Here is an 18,967-nt window from a genome sequence, read left to right as displayed (position 1 = left end):
TTTAACTTTAGTCTCGCCGAATCTAATTTTAGTTTATCTATAGCTGTAATATTCCTTTTTTCATCATTGCATATAAAAGCTACTAGATATAATCCACTGTCAATTATAACTTTAGCAATATCTTTGATCCATTCTATGAATTGATCAGTTTTTATGATACCGTCGTAAAAATAATACGCTAGTGGAAGTTTCCATCCGCTTTGTATGCCACGCACCATAAAAACTAACGCGTGATCGGCAAACCGTGCATTTCTCTTCTTTCCAAAGTCTTCAAAACCAAGAATATGTTTTTTCGTTGCGTCATAATCCAAGTGAAGTTGCAATAATATTTCATCCCACATTAAAAAACACACTTTATCTCTCTCCTTCATTAATCTTACTTGCTTCTTTAGATGTTGATTCATAAAGTGGATTGGACCTGGGTGAATGTTAATCTTTTGAAGTATAGATTGTAATGTGCGCATGCTGGGCAAATTGAAAACTTGTGACAGATATTGATAACTTTTACTGGATTGTTTCATGATAGATAAAGCTGCAATCTTCTCATCTAATGTGAAATATTCATCCTATGAATAAAATTAGATTAGTTTGTCAAAAGTTTTCATTATATTGTGTAATGGTATTTGGTGTAATCTTTCACTTACATACCTTGGGTGCATATTTTGTTGTTTTTATTTGCATTTCCAGAAATGTTTGTTCGACAGGTTTTAATGAAGATAGCAGCTTTTCTATTGCAGGAGTCTTGCTATATTGCTTGGCTTGCCTTAAACGTTCACGGAATGATAACTGCCTCTTTACAACAATTTCTTGTTTCTTTCTTAATATACATGATAATTTATATAACTTCCACATTTTTGGCGTAAATTTGTGAAAGTGCTTTCCATGCAATACAGCATGGAGGTCTAATAAATTGTTTGTTGTATTTTTTTCTAAGGGAGACTTCGGAGAATCCTCATTTATTGGACTAATTGTGTTTTGCGATACTTCTACTACAGATTCTTCCTCTTCTATTATCTCTATTATTTCAATTTCTTCCATATGATCAGTTGTATTTGTGTCCATTGTTTCAGATTCTTTTATAGTTGCATTTTCCTCAGTATTATTATTACTATTATCTATCTCACTGTTATTGTTGCCATTATTTGGCAGATATAACGATGGTATAACACCAGGTTTTAATCTTCGTAATCTGTATGTCGCTTCATAATCACTATCCGCAAAATGTCTATAACATACAACACATTTTCTCAATTGCTCATCGGTTAAGTCCCTAATGTTGTCTGAATAAATAGCCTTCTTCCATTTATTCATCATGATTACATCTTTGGGAAACATATGAGAAGGTAGATTCACTCCTGTAGAACATCCTAAAACGCAGCAATGTCTACCCATAACCTAAAATGATAAATAAATCGTTCCAAAAATTTCTTTAACCGAGCATGAACTTATGCTATTGTTTATACTTACTGTAGTTACGGATAATAGTGACTAAACTTGGCAAAACTAAATAAAACAATGTTAAATGAGAGAAATGTGGACAAAATTCGACATCAGAAGCTTGAGAGGGGCCACGCCGCCATTTTTCGTGAGACCGTTTTCCTAACTGGTACAGTGGCGCTAACTGGATCCATTTTAAAATCTGCGGAATTACATGGCCAGATCCACTTTTTGATGCCATGGTAAAACGACCAATTGGTTCATGTCCGTACTAAATACGTTGTGGATCAAAAATGCAGAGAAATATTATGGATTTATTAATATTTTATTATAGCGATAATAAATAATAATTGAAGTATTTTTATGTATATGCGTATATAAAATGAAATAAATTTTCTTAAATTAATTCTTTTAATAATTTTTTTTTTCTGATTTTTAAATATAACATGTAGAAAAAATGTTTACAATAAATTGCTTTCACTTTTTTCTTATTCTTGAAAAGTATTAAGCATTTTTTTTTTTTAAACATTATCAAATCATGTTTTTGATTTATATAACTTTTTATTATTAATTTCTTCTTTGCTAACAAGCGCTGCATAAAGGTACGTTCAGACAGGACGCATCAAGCGTCAAGCAGCGAGCAGCAACCAATTAGCGAGGCTATATTTTAGAATATTGTCTCGCTGATTGGTTGCTGCTCGTCGGTTGACGCTTGACGCGTCCTGTCTGAATGTATCTTTACTTCGAGAAACCGGCATCATCTGGAAGTAGAAAAATATTAGTTTTGAATTATATATTCCAATCCCCTTTAACAATATGATTAATAGGATTTTAAAATCATATTATTCGCATCTTTTACATTGCAATGTATTTTTTAAAAACATTGAAAATATTTCGCAACTATTTTTAATATACATATACGCAAAACGTGCAAGGCGCTTGCTGTTTGTTATGTTTCGATTGTCGCTTGCCAACGCGCTTTGCGAAATGAAATAATCGATAAAGTCAAGCGTATGAGTATGGTGCAAAAAGACGCAAAATGGTAAGTATATTTTTATTTTTATATATATATAATTCTTCTTTACACATAATGTGAATGTAATGATTTTCATGAAGAGAAATGTTGACGTTAAGACGAAAAATAGATTAATATAATTTATCGTCGAGATATTATATATCTTATGTATCTTTGCAATAGATTTTGTCGAGGGCTAAACCAGCCTCGTCCGATGGTGTTCGTAAATCAGCATCACGTAAGGAAATACCAAAGTTGGAGGATTTTCTAGAGAAACGAGATTACATTGGAGCTTTGACATTACTGGAATTTGATAACGGTACCGATAGTAGCTTGAACACAGATTTATGGATGGGATATTGCGCATTTCATTTAGGTGATTACAAGCGTGCAGCAACAATCTATGAAAACTTAAGAAAAAGAGATTACGCACCATCGGATGTCTCTACAAATCTGGCATGCTGTTACTTTTATTTGGGCATGTACCCTGAATCACAAAAGATCTTGGAAGATGCAGCGAACAGTAAACTGAAAACCAGACTGCTGTTCCATTTGGCCCATAAGATGGGCAATGAATCAAAATTAATAGAATATCATCAGATGTTACAGGATGTTATTGAGGATCAACTCAGTCTAGCGTCTATTCATTATTTACAAGCTCATTATCAAGAAGCTATTGATGTATATAAAAGAATCTTGTTGGATAACAGGTTAGTAACAATAATAATTTCCTTTTTTCCTTCTGCTATTTTCTATCACTGACAAAGAATTTTTTTAAATATCTAACTGTTACATTGTTTATTATATCTTTTTGCAATTATATTTTTTCACTTTGCACATATATATAAGTTTAGAAAGAGAACCGCTAAAAGATGTGACTCCAGAACCGATTCTGAATTGTATTTCCTTACCCAACTGCAGGAAAGTTGCAGGTATCTTCCTCTCACTCCTTTCCTTATAACGCGAGAATATATCTATTATATCTAATTCCCTACTAGATATAATAATCATAATCTTAATTTCCGTCTAATGAAGTAAATATAATATTTCAAGTTATGTAAACTTTACATGAATGTATTCTCTTTCCAGAGATTATCTAGCTTTAAATGTGTACGTAGCTTTATGCTATTACAAACTAGATTACTATGATGTAGCTCAGGAAGTGCTTCAAGTCTATTTGCAAAAATATCCAGACAGTGCAATCGCAATTAATCTGAAAGCGTGTAATCATTTTCGTTTGTACGATGGAAATGCTGCACAAACCGAGATGAAACAACTCATTGAAAAAATATCCAGTTCTTTTAGTTTTGGCCATGATCTTATACGCCATAACACAGTTGTATGTATGCGCAACTTCTTTATATGTTTCGTTTTTTCAGTCTTTTCATTCATTTTTTATATAGGTATTCAGAGGTGGTGAAAATGCTTTGCAAATTTTACCTAACTTGGTTGATGTTATACCAGAAGCCAGGCTTAATTTAGTGATATATTATTTGAAACAAGATGATGTCAAAGCAGCCTATGATTTGATAAAAGATTTGGAACCTGCAGTTCCGCAAGAATATATTTTAAAGGGCATAGTCAATGCTGTTATGGGTCAGGAGGCCAATTCTGTATGTACTATTAGATCGCCATTAGATTTTAGTTGTGTCTTAATTATATAATGTTAAAGCTCATTATATTTATCGAAAATTTCTTTAGCGCGACAGTATAAAAACAGCACAGCAATATTTTCAATTAGTGGGCTCTTCAGCGTCCGAATGCGACACTATACCCGGTAGACAATGCATGGCCTCTTTCTTCTTCCTTTATCGACAATTTGAGCGAGTTCGATTATATCTAAATTCTATAAAGACATACTTCTCCAATCAGGACAATTTTAATTTTAATTATGCCCAAGCACAAACTGGGGCAGGCTACTTTAAAGAAGCAGAGGAAGCTTTCCTGATGATACGTACTGAAAAATATAAAAACGATTATGTTTACATCAGTCTTCTGTCGTATTGTTGTAAGCATACATACATATATATATATATACATTTGCATAATTTTTTATTAGTTTTCTTGCACAAATTATATATGTAATAATAATCTGACAATTACTTACTTTTATATTCAGATATAATGAATAAAAAAGCTGAACTAGCCTGGGAATTATATTTGAAGATGGACACATCGACGGAATCTTTCAATCTTCTTCAATTGATTGCCAATGCGTGTTACAAGGTAGGTGAATTTTGGTATGCTGCCAAAGCTTTTGATATGTTGGAGCGCATGGATCCGAGTCCTGAACATTGGGAAGGAAAGCGCGGCGCATGCTGTGGTACTTTTCAATACATCGTAGCAGAAAAATTACCAAAGTATGTGTGATCCGCATATATTACATTTGTAAAAAAAATTGTAAAGGACATAATCGATTAATTTATAAATTTTGTTCTTTGTTGTACAGAGAACTATTGTCAGACATGATACAGCTTCTTAAAAATACATCCAATTCCCAAGTGGATCAGATAATACGCGTTATGCGTAAATGGGGAAAGGATAACAGAATAAACTGTTAATATAATCAAATATCATGATTATCGATTCCGTCCGAAAAAAATGCAATAATCTTTTTATAAAATAAGTGTTATAAAAAATGTTAAACGCATGTATAGAGAAAATACAATAATTGATACGTTTGATGTAATGACGAGTTATAATTTCCTATTTATACATGAAACAACAATGCAATATGTGAATTCTTGATATGTATATGTCTTATAAATGATTTAATAAAGTCAGAAATCTGTGATATGGATTAAAACGCCTCATTATCGATTTAATATAAAATAGATATATTTAAACTGGTGTAGTACACTCATGTTTTTAATATAATATCAATAATATAATAATAGTAATAATAATAATTTTAACAAACACAATCGGTGAGTTATAAAAACATCATAGTCATCATGGCAATAGTTTTCGCATACTTGTCTCTATTCCACCAATCTTTCATATACAAATTATTTTTGAAAAACCGCAAGTATCTTAATACGTGTACAACTTGCTTGTTTATATATAGATTGCAGTTTATCAAAAATATTCTTGGTGGAATGATGGTAGATTTAATATGAAAAGAAGGAGGGAGGGAGGGAGGGGCAAAAGAAGGAAGAAGAGGATACCAGTTGGCTGTTTCATACATAATATCCTGTGAAATTGAGCAGACAGGAGTAAATATTCTAACATTTAACCATTAATGCAACAATATCATGACAGATCAAGAAATTCTATCGTTTCTTGAATCGGATTGGAGAGGCAAAAACATCTATAGTAAGTTATTTTAATTATAGAGACATTAATCAATATAATCACAAAATTGTCAAAGGATTTTAGATAAAACGATTGCGCACAAAGTATATATTAAACTTTTCAAGTTGAATTATCTTGTATGTTCATAATGATAAATGTAGAATATGATAGATACATTTTGAATATATCCAAGAATTCAATGTCCTCTTTCTCTCTCTCTCTCTCTCTCCAGTCCGATTCTGCTGATTTCACAAACTCATCTCTTTCGGAAAAGTGAGGAAAAGAACAATCTCTTTTCGAGCTCTCTACACCGCGTTTACTTGATGTGTTTGTGGAGAAAGAGTGCCTGATACAAGTCATTACTACACACCATCGTTACGTTATAAAAATAGCATCGAGAAATTTCAGCGTTTTCGTATTTTTTTCTTTTCGGCGGAATTTCAGGTGCACTATGCTACGGATTTTTATCTGTTGGATAATATCATGCTAGTGTGGCAGCACTCGTTCTCCGAAACGCGCTTCATTGTTTTTCTATGCTTGAGGCATCGGCGAATGTAAGAGCTTGACGAGAGAATCCACATTATATTCGATTAGTACATACCATTAATTTAAACATCATTATTCCTCTCGAGTCGCGTAATGCATACATTGTGTCGAATATCGATAGATTAAGACGTAAGATTTAGCAGGATTATGTTACTAGTATAGATACGGTAATGATACGGCGGAGATTTTTGCAAAATTTTATCTTGTTATAAATTGCGACAATTATCTTTCTCTCTCTTTCTCTTTCATACACACATGCATACATAAACACACATTTTTATTCACTTTTCACTTGCGCGCTCTTTCTCATTAATATTCTAGCATTTTCGTACCTACATACAATGCATGAAGAAAAATAGCGACTAATTTTCTGCCAATTCTATTCCAATACTTGACGCTCAAGCATGGTGAGCATATAATATATGTATACGAGGAATATCAAAGCGAAACTCATAGTGTGCAAAGAAAATTGAATAAGAACAAAATTTGAAATAACTTTCATTAAACATTTTCAAAAAACATGTGTTTTCTAACAGAGATGGTAGAATATGAGTTTTGCTTTCATACTTGTCACGTCATCTCTGAGAACTTTGTACCGTGGATTGAAACCGATATAATTTCGAGTTTAATTTTCGATCACTTTAAAAACGTACGCGAAAAGACTTTATATCAAATGTTTAATATTTATTTATTCGCGAATAGGGATCATGCACACGATATGAAAATATGAATTTAACAAAATTATATCGATATCAATCTTTGCTTCTACGAGAGCAATAGCCGGAGCGCTTCGGTGTCGGTCCATTTCTACTCATTGATCCGCAATATCCTTCATAATGTCCCTTGTCTTCGAGTTACAGCAATGTTACGAAATTTTTAATTTTTTTTCTTTCTTTCTTTGTAACAATATCGAGAATGTAAGCTTACATTAAATGACGAATCTTTTATAAATGAGCGAATTCTTCAGAAATGATACACATACTATTGACAAAAAGTAAATGATTTTTTTTTTTTTTTTTTTTTTTTTTTTTTCCATAAAGAGTATAATTGGTTTTCTAGTTTCTAGTGGAGTTGAGTTCCTAATGAACTTAATGGATTTAAGTGACAATGCCATTAGCTACGAATTTGTGTTGATATAGATATATTATCAGTTTCCTAAAAGCAAAAACTGTATAATTAAATTAATTCTTGATTGAATATAAAAACAATGTTCATAACAGTAGCATACTACTAAATCCTTAGATTCGTCATATATAAATTATGTATGAACAAGAAACTACACATTTGTGTGCTTGATTAATTACTGTACCCGAATGGACGACGGATGCTGCAATAATACACGAAGGATTCATACGATACGAGATTAAACGAAGATTAATTAGACGCGATCTACGCGGCGTAAGAATTGCTCCATCGTTTATACCGACAAGTTACACAATAAGATAGTAGTAAGAAAAGACTACTTAAAATTCCATGTACACAGAGTATTTATAATAGAGTGACTATATATATACACACACATACATACACAGCCACTCGGAAATTCTCTCTCCGCCATATATAAGTGGGGGCACACTGGCGGAATATAATCAATACTCGATTTCTAACGTATTTTTTTCCTCTCAGCTAAACGAATGAGATCCAAAGTGATAAACCTCATAGCGCACATTCGATTCGTATCTTCGAAAGTGTGTAAATCGCACATGTGTCGTTTGGCATTTTCATATGGCGTTGCTCAGTGCTCAAAGAGGTGAATCGATAGGATCCGGTATTAATATATATATATATATATATATATATATATATATATATATATGTATGTATAACAGATGCCCTTCACGGAAAACGATGCACTGGATTGGCAGCATATAATTTGTGCTATATAATTCGACCGATTTGATATGCGCAATTTTTCACATCGCGCAGTCTTTTTATATTATTAAAAGAAAGGACCCTCTTTTTTTCTCATCGGTTTGTTCGCTTTTGATTTCTTCTCGATCGATTTTTTGTTCTATTCGTGTACTGCATGATTATTTTGACTGAGAGAAAATGCAAAGAAATACAAGTATTTGATATTGCTTGAAAATAAATGTCAAGTGAACCAAACTGAATATCCAGCTCTATCTCTACATTGGAAAAAAAAAAAAAAGAAACGGAGAGACTCGATATTCTCGAATCAAATCGCATTAATCTAGAACGATGTTCCTTCCGCGGTACTGAAACATAGTACAGAGTATTAATTCTTATGCAAATACTAAAAGACGAATTCGCGTCGCATCACATGTCATTTGCGCTCCGTAGAAGGAAAAAAAGAAAAATGTCGCGAAAGGATCATTGGCCTATTTCAGTCTGTATCAAACTTGGTCTTTAATTTAACTTTTGGTGTTCGCACAAACCGTGGCACGCTCGGAAACAAACGGGAACAAAGTATTATACATAGTCTCTTTTAAATCCTGATTTGTCTCTCTTCTTGAGCGTTCGTTTGTAGCTGCGGGTGAGGCTGTGCGTCGCCACACTGTTCAGTGCAGTTTTCGTGCATGCCACGGTACTTGTTTCCTAATTTCTATCCCTGAAACACAAGATAAGAATGTTTTTTTTTCTCTCTTGAAATTTATAATCAGCTATTGCAAAGAGCAATAGTTTTTAAACCGTTTATCTAAAACTATTTGAAAGGAGCAGTTAAAAATGATAGTGACCATTACACAATCAAATATTATCGATATTCGGAAATACTTGCCCCGGTCCAGGATAATAATAGGGCGGCGGTCGTTCATATTCGGTGCTTAAGGGAGGCGGAGCCCCGGCAGCTGGTTGATACCTTGGTGGACCACCGTTGGGAAAGTCCCAATTTCTGTAATAACAACATTCATGAGATTCGATAATTATTTTAAATCGCATTCAACGTTCGACTTTGATTATAAATTAAATTATAGCATTTGCATTTTCTAATGAGTCGTACTCATTCATTTAATCCTTTCAGTTGCCGGATCGCCATAAAGAAAATGTCACCTATAAGTGGGTTTTGGCAGTGAAAGGGCTAAACGTAACGCATCTATCGTGTCCTTGCTACAGTAAAATGCCATTTGCGAACTAACATATGATATAGCAGCTGCCCAACAAGCGAAATGAAAGTAAAATCGTACGTAACTTGACTGTCTCGATTATAATTATAAAATATAATCACACAATATACGTTGGAGAGAATAAACATGCTTCTCCGCGAAGGAAAATTGTAAAGTACCTTTAAGCTAAAAATTAACGTTACAGGATAGACATTGCACGACACGAGTAATTTACATCGACATCTGATATATATATATAACTGCTTCTTTTATTAAATATACTACTATATATGTATTCCATAGTCCAGTCAATGAGATAAGCGTCTCTATAATGGAGAGGGAACTGAACAATTACTTGGATCCTGTTTCACATGTTTCTTACTTATTATATATAAATATTTTTTGCGAAAAGCCTAGTTCTCTTGCAAAGCTATTCGTGACCAATTAAAAAAATGGAATAGAAAATAAATAGATCGAACGAATGCACAGAAGGAGGACGCAGAAACATTTGTAACAATAGTCTTTGCGACTTACGTGCAGAGGCGTATATGTGAGAGACGCGAGAGGTCGACCCCCCGCAGAGTTCCCACTCACCTGCAAATAACCGGGAGAAAAATCGTGACCATCGGGATTGCATCAAATGCCGTCGACATATCATATTAGAATTTAATTAGAAAATTAAACCTCAGAAACCGTCATTATTACGCATTAAATCATGGAGTCAAAACAATCGACATTGTTTTGTTTATCTATGGATAGAAGTACGAATATCACATGCTCCATCATAGGGATTGTTGATATGAAATTTGTTCTTCTATACCACCAAAATCGCGAAGCAACATCGATCGTCCGAGCTCTATAAGCTATGGAAATGATGCTATATCATTCGATGAGTGGGAACCCTGTTCGTGTCGAGTAAGAAAATGACGAAGAGATATTTCAATCTCGCCAGAGGTTTGATATATTCAAACAAGATGAAAGCATTACGTATCACAAAAAGCTGTTTTATTGCTTATCGCTCTGATTAGAGACTTACTGCGACTCTAGTGATACGCTAAAGACTTTATTGTGAGGTTCTGTTTTGGAAGGAGCGGTATGTTCGTGGTTTCGCCACGATAGGGTGAAACTGTAAAAGAATCAGACGTGACCGATGAAACGATGAGAGAAAAAACAGAAAGAGAAAAGTTTTCAGAGCGACGTTACGTTCACGTCACCCCCGTTCATGTCACGTTAAGCCCTGTCTCATTTTCAACTTATAATCGATGTACATACAGTGTCGATTATGAGATTATCGAGAAGAAAATTGCTTTCCCAGAAAATCCCATGATGGAATAATATGTGGTAATAATGGGCCCGAAACTCCAACTTACTTCGGTGCCAGATCGGAATATCTCGAATCATGATGCGACGTACTCTGATGGGCGTCGGGGATCCTCTCGCGCTCGTTATATCCCACTGCAGGGCCGTCGTAGCTCTCGACGTATGCCGCAGGATGATGCCTGCTGCTATGGGAGACGTGCTTCTTGCCGTGAACGCTGCAATCAAACACGATAATGTTGTACTTAAAATGTTAGAACGAAGCGAGCACTCGTCATGCGAGTTAGAGATCAAATGTGTTGTACGCGCTAAGTCGCGGTGTATCAGTTAAAAACTTTTGGATCAGTGTTTCCCAATCTATCTTGCCCGCCGAAAAACCTTAAATTTGATCAAATATCGCATAAAACGTCTTAATTAAATTTCTTGACGCTTTCTATGGATTTTTAGAGTAATTGGGAAACACTTTTCTGGGTAATGTTTTAGTCTCAGAACTGCACACGAATGATTTAATTCTTTGTTATAATTAAAGTATAATAAAAATATTTGTTGTCAGACTATCCAATTATTATGTAGATCCAATCAGTATACAGTCCTATGATTAAACAACACTTCCCAGATTATTCTAACCGGTGCTATATGTTTAATCTAAAAGACGTCATCTATTCGCATGTGTTTCTCCTAGTGAAGCTCCTACATAAGCAAAAATTATTAATATATGCCAAATAATAGAAATATAATTGAATAAGCAGCAAATAATTCCAGAATACGCGTAACGAGATTCATATATATATCACGCAATATATCTTGTAACATAAAAGAGCATACTAAAAGCGAACTCGAGAATGTTAGAATCTTGATATAATAAGAGAGTGCATGTTACATGCGATAGTATAAAATATCCAAAATATTAACAAAAAATATTCAACGTTACGTTAGAATAATATACGTAAATAAAAACACTTTAAATTGTACAAATATATACATATATTTTTTATTATTTTTTTTTTAATAATAAAAGAAAGAGAGAGATAGTGTAAAAAGAAAATATATATTATTAATATTCGATAGAGACTTTCTATTTAGACTCAAATAAAAATCTAATTTAATAATATAAATATAAAAATAAAAAAAGGAAAAAAAATTTCTGGTTTATTTGCGCAAAAACGATTATATTATATAAAGTTATTTATCTTTTAAATAGTGCATAGTACAGTTTCTCCTCTTCTTCGTCAGAGACGAAGAAGAGAGAAAGGATGAAACATACATATTTTTTATTTAACAAAATATTATTCTTGATTAACCAAAATTGAATCAAAATTTAATAAAAAACGGGATAGAAAAAATGATGTGATACAACCGTATTCAGACGATAATGTTTTATATATATACATGCGTGCATCTCTCGGAATATACGTAGAACATGCGAGCGCATTGTAGCTTTGTCGTGATATACTTACTGGGCAAGGGGTATGTTATCCCTGTCTGCGTACGCGTCATACAAATATTCACTGTAACGGAGCGTGTTAGCGGTTAGATTCCAACAACCATTCCACACATTAGATGGCTATTTTAAACATAAGCTAAGCTACCGCGATGGACCGCGAGAATAATCGGTTCTAGTATGAAACAGAGATTTTCCGTAATCTATCATTTTATTTTGCGCAGTTGGAAAGAAAATGCGCAAATGAATCGCGACATGTAATCGGGATATTTTTGCAATATTAAAGTAGCACGAATAAGTAATTTATTCATATAGATACTACGTAATTCTACTATAAAATACTAGTACAAAATTTCACCCCTATTAGCTATATATATTAGAATAATTGTTAATTTGTATACATTATGCAAGAAAGTTTAAACTGAAAATTATTACACTGAAAATTATCAAATAATTATCTCCGTTTTGAAATGACTTTTCGAGATCGAGAAAACACAATCTCGAGCCAGGAGATTCTTTCAGAATTTCCGGGATCGAAAAGTTTCTTTGTAAATGAAAAAACGAAGACATGCCGACTATCAAAGATGTTACAAAGCGCGAATAAGTACATGCTATGGTATATGGAAGCTCGAGAGTGTGGCTACGAGACGGAAATAAAGGAGTCAACAATTTCTACATGAAGAGTGCTTAGAAAGGTTTGTCGAGATTCGTAGAAAAAAGAACAGAAGAAAAGCCTTATCTCTCTTCGAGTTTAAAATGTAAGGTATTATTATTTTTTATATTCTATTTTTTCCTTGAGTTTGGTCAATCAACGTTTGCATAATTAATCAATGATTCAATAAATAACTCATGTTTGATGTATGATATCGATCGATAATATCTACTGAGGACACATTAGTATCTCAAATATTATCATGCATAGATTAAATGAGAAATAAAAAACAATTAAATATATGTTTTTAAATCGCAGTCATGAATTGCTATATCTAGAAGAGGAGAGTAGAAACTTACGCTTCGACAAGAGGTCCTGGATATGGATCTGACTTTTGATACAAAGCACTCAGTTTCACACAGAGCACTATCGTCGGTATGAATAGGACCAAGCACCAACCGACGCTCGCCCAGAAACCATTCTGTGTATATAAATGCAAATAGAGAAGCATGAATATTAATTTTTAACAAGGTCTGTTTAATTTTGCAATATCGCGACGCGACAAATTTACTTGTCAGCTAAGAAAATCGTAGAATACTTGGAAAGTTTTATGAGAATTATTGAAAAACATTTACGTGACAGACAATTTTTACTATATTTCGATAAAAAAGTCAACAATTAAAGTATAGATTTAAGAAGATGTAAAACAATACTTACAAATGGATCTAGGATCTTATTACATCCTGCCACGAGTGTTGCATTGTAAGCATTCGAAACGGGAGCGCATCTTCCAACCTTGAAAATCGCAGATTCAATCACGTGCTCGAGGAAGTTATCCACTTGATGTAAGAACGCATTGCCAAATCTAGTCGCAAGCTATCAATAATATCAATAATATTAATATTACATTTATCCATATATATATATATATATATATATATATATATATATATATATATATATATATGTATGTATATGTACATAAAATATTGTAAAAATACAATGTCTTTGTATCTAAATGGTAGAAAAATGAGATACATACATATTGAACGTATTCCGGCCCATCTTTATTCAGAAATTGCTGCGCCTTAGTAACTTCATCCACTAAATCATGGATAGCGTCTGCCATTGAGCTATGATTGAATTTAATGTTCTCCTGCAGCATCAGCGCGTTTGCGCTTAATTGCTCGCTAAGCATAGCCATCGGCATGACCAAGTCTCTGTGATAGTGCTCCAAGTCGTGTGCATTCTTTTCGAGACTGAGTCTGATTTCTTCCTGGCCCTCCGGCAATTTAGCGGAAACCTCCCGCAATTGTTTGGCAAGATGTTCCAAGTTAATATTCGTTATGTTTTCGGCAAGCAACTCGGCGTACTGGTAGAATTTGATATCACTGAGACCGCTCTGCGCTAGATCGTTTAACTTGGATCTCGCGCTGTCCTTCAGAATCACCACACCGGGGGAAAGACTGATCTTGCGACGCAACTGTTGGATGGTGTCATTGATGTCGTAACGCCCAGCGTAATCGCGTAAGCTTTCAACGTCAAATACATTTTTCAGATTCAACACATTGTAGAGCGTCTCGTTTTCGTGGCATTTACTATAATGAAGAAAACTCGGAGCATCAAATATCAACATACATTCGATATTAATTCAATTATTAAAAAAATATTCTTTAAAATATCATATTTTCCGTGTTATTTATTAAAAATGACACTATACAGTTCTGATTCATTTGTCACATTAAATTATATACAAGATTATTTACCGCAAATAGAATTTTCTGCTTTAAAATATAGAATATGTAATTTTAAGATATATATATATATAATATATCACACACGTACTTACGTAACAATATAACTCATATTAATATTCGCATTAGGATATTTCGGATAGAGTATTCTCTTGATTTGCACCAGATCATCGACCAACTCGAACATTCTATTGTCTCTTGGATTCTTTAAAGGTTCGCAGATGCCACGTTGAGCCATAACGCCGGTTATCATATGAACAACGGTTATAACCATCAGAACGCTCGTTAAGAGAAAGATGATCCACACAGCCCTATAATTCAAAATAAAAAAATTACGATTTTAAAATATAAGATAAACCGATTTTATCCTATATTTCAACGATTTTTGTAACCTACATCATGAGAAATCGTGCACCTGATCCCTTGTTACAACAATCGTCTCCGTATCCGTCTGGACGTTTTCCGCAAATACCACAGAGAAGACCACACGTCAAACACATTAAGACAGTCAGAAGAATACCGGATATACCAAGACCGAGATAATATCTAGAATAAATACGTATTTAAAAACAATCGTATCGATCGTTATCCATTATACATTCTTTCATATTTTACGATATATACATTTATCACGAACCTATAGGGCGAATATTGATCTATATTGTTTCGAGCAATTTCTAAATGCCGAATATAAACTTTATCTATATCGACATTTATTCTATCGATGATGGCAGTCATGTTATTGGCGATGCCCGCGAGAAAATTACAGGCTCGTCGAATGCTCGCGCTGACCACGGGAATCGTCTGATTAACGGCATGCTGAATATCCTTTTGGATCTTCAGAAACGAATCCCTGCCTTGGCTTACTTCTGACACTATATTGCTCTCCATGAGCACAGTGATATTATGCAACGCGAATGTAACGTCCGGCAGCTGGAAAGTACCATATATATATAACACAACGAGCTTTCTCAAACGATATAGAATAAAAATCGGTATGAAATAATCATCAATAAAATTCATAACGCAAAATAGATCGTAATTATATATATATATATATATATCTTGCTGAATGATTCGTGCTAAATGCGATTTCAAAAACTAAAGGACACATGCCATTTATTCATTAACTATCATCAGATCTATCATCTATAATTTTCTCAAGTATAAAAATATAAAAATGAAGAGAATATATTTGTCTAGTATTTTAAAACTAGAAGAGTAATCTAAAAAGAGTATTATCGGGTCAAATATAAAACAAATGTGGTTCAATCGGAGTAAAGATAAAAAAATGGTACATCAATATATTTTCGAATTGCTAAAGTTTAATCGTGAAAAAATAGCTTTTCTTTCTTTAAGTATATTCTTTTAATTATCTTAAAAACAATATTATTTAAGAATTTTCACTCTTGTACTCAATAAACAAATGCAAATAACAGTTATGTAACAATATATAAGAAAAGAGTTTTATTAATAGGTTTACGTATAATACGTAGAATTTTGGCAAATATATATTTCTATTTGCATGCACAAATTACTTTGCAAAATTAAATAATAATATAATAATGCAAATGAGAGTATATCTACATAAAATATACATTTAAGTAAGGAAGAAACTGCATGCTATTGCTTACAACTTACAGACGCTAGAAGCTATTTGTGGCAAGCATGGAATCAAACAAATTTATACAGTATCTCTTCCTTGTATACTAATAATCACACGATGTGCAAAAAACCATAATATTTGATATTAATAAATATATTTCGCAATAAGCAAGACTGCAAACAATTGCATTAGTCTACAATATATCGAAATATATGTCGAAAATTGAGAGTAAAAGGATCAATTCGATTTAACCGCTCAATAATATTTGATTACATTAATAATTTTATTTTAAAAAGCCTTATTATATAAGCAAACGAAAGCCAAGGCAAGCCTTGTACAAATCTACCGTTTTGGTACATTAAAGAATCACTATTTTCAATGCACTTGGACCTCGATATAATATGTGTTCAAAAATAGCAAACGCAATGTTTTTCGAGATTGCTTAACATTTCCTTTTTTTCTTGGAATTATTTTTGCTATATATATATCGAGAAGTTCTCCGAGAGCATTTTTATTAAATTTTATTACATTGCTAAAGAATTTCTTTCATTGTAAAATCATACCTTTGGGAAATAACGGTCCATGTACTGCATGTAAACAAGGAAAAACATTTGCTCGTCAGATAATTAGCTGAGGTAGCTAATAAGAGAATAAACGACTCATGCGTCTACTTACCTTATCAAAGTCCACCTGTACCGACATTTGATTCACTTTGTAGTCGTGAAGAACTCGTTGGCACTTGTCAGTCGTGCATGCAGCCAGTGTGTGAAGGAGATTTTTCTTGACACCACGGACAACTGAAAAATTATGAAATTAATATTTCGTTTCTGAGACTCTCGTTTCATAAAACTATATTTTAAATAAATTTGCTTGAAATGTGTACAAAAAGCAGCTTAATTTTTCTCAATAGTTTGAATTACTTTAATATAAATTGTAAGAAAGAAGAAATATCAAATGTATTGAATGATTTTCTAATTTCGTTCAATAAATGTGAAGATGTGTGATAATGGGCGGGTTACCAATGTCCAATTGACTGGCGTTTATTCGCAATTCCTGCGTTATTTTATTCATCAGTCTTAAATCCTCTCTGATCGACTCCAAGCCAGCGACTATCTCATTCAAGTTAGTTAGAGAAACGGCGTGCGAGTATTCCGCTAGTTGCTCGGTAACGATTTTGCCGCTGGCCTGCAGAATATTGTTGAGCGTAACTTCCAACTCCTCAGGATTGGTCTTGAGCAAATTGTCGATCTCTTGCTTTGTGGTAGTCAAGTAGAGCTTGACGTCCTTCAGACTAGTCTTAGCGTTAGTTGGAAGCTCTTTGGTTCCCTCCTGCATGTATTCGTTTGTCACGAAGGCGCAGACCACCCCGAATCTGCGTTTATTAATTACGCATTTTATTTCATTAGATAAAAACGGCGAAACGTTATGGAAATACAATTACACTGTTGAATTTTATACAAGGCTTAAATAAATTTCGAATATTATATATTAATATATTTCACTATATTTCATAAAAGATGATTAAGTTGTACTCGAATCGATTAAATATTTTTCGAGAAGAGAGAGGCACAAGTTATTGCGATACTGTGCAATATATAACAATGCATCAACATATTCATTAATATTTCGAATGGAGGAAAGCAAGTGTATTTTAGAAATTTCAAAATTCCTGGAGCCTTTAATACTATGCAAAACTCGAAAGTGAAGGAATATTAAGACAAATGTTTGCCAAATTAAATCTTAAAAGTTTTCCGAATCTTCTGAAAAAAAAAAAAATATCTTACAGTATAATAGTGGCGACTCCGATTAACACGATGCTGAGCATTATCTTTTTGCAGTGATCGTGCTTTTTGTCGAAGGGTTGGCTTCGAGCACCGCAATGTCCCGCACATCTGCAGCAGCAGAAGAAGAGACCCACGCAGGGAAGAATAGCTGCCAGGAGGAGTCCAATCAGAGCGAGGCCCGCGACTCCACCATAATGCGTCGCTATAATCTTCCATTCCTTCAAAGGGTCCGCGAAAGTTGGAGTACCATCAACCAAGGTGATCATACCTATGGAGCAGATATTTTGTCTAATTATTATCAGTCGCTTTCGCTGGATACTATCATTATTGCTGTCGTGAAACACTGGCAATTAATTAAGAGAAACTGGCTGTAGTCGACCGGGTTACGGACACATGCACTAAATTATCTTTCATTAATCTACACATTTTAGACTTGATAAAAAAAAAAAAAAAAAAAAATTGATCACCCGCAATCGAGCTGAAGAATGTGAGCGCGCCAATTTCTTGGCAGTAGTAACATTTCCGCAGTAAAATCCGCAATATGAGAATTCTAAAGAGCTTATTCAGGATTTTTATAACTCTCATGTATATGACATATCAATTGATATTTTTGATAAATGGTAAAGTCTTGAGAACGCATACTAGAAATATTATCGAAGAATCTCGCTCGTTTCACGAGATTCTTGATATAATTAAGGGGGAGCAACCAAATCCTTCCACCGAATGATAAATATATAATGTATAAAAACGGAGCTACGCGTTCTCCATCGGAACAGCTGATGGTGTGTTGCGTCCTTTCTCGGTGGGGAGAACCGGTGGGCCGAACGAATAGAATGAGGACGCGTCGAATCTAGGTCATAGGTCAGGGTGCCGAAAGGGTTGCCAGGTCGCAACGGAAAACAACGAGGACGGACAGCGAAAATTTATTTGCCGGATAATGTAACCCAAGGAAATGGGTCGGAGCTCTGTTTGGTGGCTGTGTTTTAGGTTGCCGGCCATAGCCGTAGCGAGCTGAATCGATCTACATCCGGTGATTCTACGCGCTTTTCTACGCTCGCG

General features: G+C 33.8%; 2 protein-coding genes across 6 annotated transcripts in view; one reads left to right on the top strand and one right to left on the bottom strand.

The window, feature by feature from the left end:
• Positions 1 to 2,201: 2,201 nt before the first annotated feature.
• On the top strand, positions 2,202 to 5,219 carry Ttc26 (tetratricopeptide repeat domain 26). The gene is made up of 7 exons (XM_070306964.1): positions 2,202 to 2,479; positions 2,636 to 3,162; positions 3,542 to 3,791; positions 3,856 to 4,065; positions 4,154 to 4,460; positions 4,572 to 4,812; positions 4,902 to 5,219. Exons 1-7 carry the CDS (start codon positions 2,477 to 2,479, stop codon positions 5,011 to 5,013), a joined length of 1,650 nt encoding a protein of 549 aa, XP_070163065.1. The 5' UTR covers positions 2,202 to 2,476; the 3' UTR covers positions 5,014 to 5,219.
• An 83-nt stretch (positions 5,220 to 5,302) lies between these two features.
• Positions 5,303 to 18,967, bottom strand: part of LOC138939326 (prominin-like protein) — a 32,182-nt gene continuing 18,517 nt past the window's right edge. The window contains exons 2-16 of one of the 5 annotated variants that reach the window (XM_070307002.1): positions 17,909 to 18,176; positions 17,144 to 17,496; positions 16,800 to 16,921; positions 16,688 to 16,711; positions 16,160 to 16,171; positions 15,156 to 15,451; positions 14,915 to 15,064; positions 14,614 to 14,829; positions 13,807 to 14,362; positions 13,482 to 13,640; positions 13,124 to 13,245; positions 12,129 to 12,179; positions 10,725 to 10,889; positions 9,030 to 9,143; positions 5,303 to 8,861 (exon numbers count right to left, since the gene is read on the bottom strand). In XM_070307002.1, coding sequence (XP_070163103.1) covers positions 8,849 to 8,861; positions 9,030 to 9,143; positions 10,725 to 10,889; positions 12,129 to 12,179; positions 13,124 to 13,245; positions 13,482 to 13,640; positions 13,807 to 14,362; positions 14,614 to 14,829; positions 14,915 to 15,064; positions 15,156 to 15,451; positions 16,160 to 16,171; positions 16,688 to 16,711; positions 16,800 to 16,921; positions 17,144 to 17,496; positions 17,909 to 18,176 — 2,621 coding nt within the window. In that variant the 3' untranslated portion in view covers positions 5,303 to 8,848. Of the gene's footprint in view, positions 8,862 to 9,029; positions 9,144 to 9,888; positions 9,949 to 10,724; positions 10,890 to 12,128; positions 12,180 to 13,123; positions 13,246 to 13,481; positions 13,641 to 13,806; positions 14,363 to 14,613; positions 14,830 to 14,914; positions 15,065 to 15,155; positions 15,452 to 16,159; positions 16,172 to 16,687; positions 16,712 to 16,799; positions 16,922 to 17,143; positions 17,497 to 17,908; positions 18,177 to 18,967 lie in introns of those variants that run through there. The other 4 variants (XR_011447828.1, XM_070307005.1, XM_070307003.1 and 1 more) reach the window with 4 other exon arrangements.

Source organism: Polyergus mexicanus, unplaced genomic scaffold (assembly GCF_030449975.1).
Source record: "Polyergus mexicanus isolate NDT 795.1 unplaced genomic scaffold, iyPolMexi1.0 SCAF_14, whole genome shotgun sequence".
NCBI lineage: Eukaryota > Metazoa > Arthropoda > Insecta > Hymenoptera > Formicidae > Polyergus > Polyergus mexicanus.
The sequence above is the reverse complement of the archived record's forward strand: the minus strand, read 5'-3'. Positions and strand labels throughout refer to the sequence as shown.

What these genes read in the sequence shown, in the direction of transcription:
- Ttc26 (XM_070306964.1), top strand. An exon ending in TTATACGCCATAACACAGTT is followed by an intron (nt 3,792 to 3,855) that starts GTATGTATGCGC and finishes TTTTTTATATAG; the next exon opens with GTATTCAGAGGTGGTGAAAA. An exon ending in CAGTCTTCTGTCGTATTGTT is followed by an intron (nt 4,461 to 4,571) that starts GTAAGCATACAT and finishes TTTTATATTCAG; the next exon opens with ATATAATGAATAAAAAAGCT.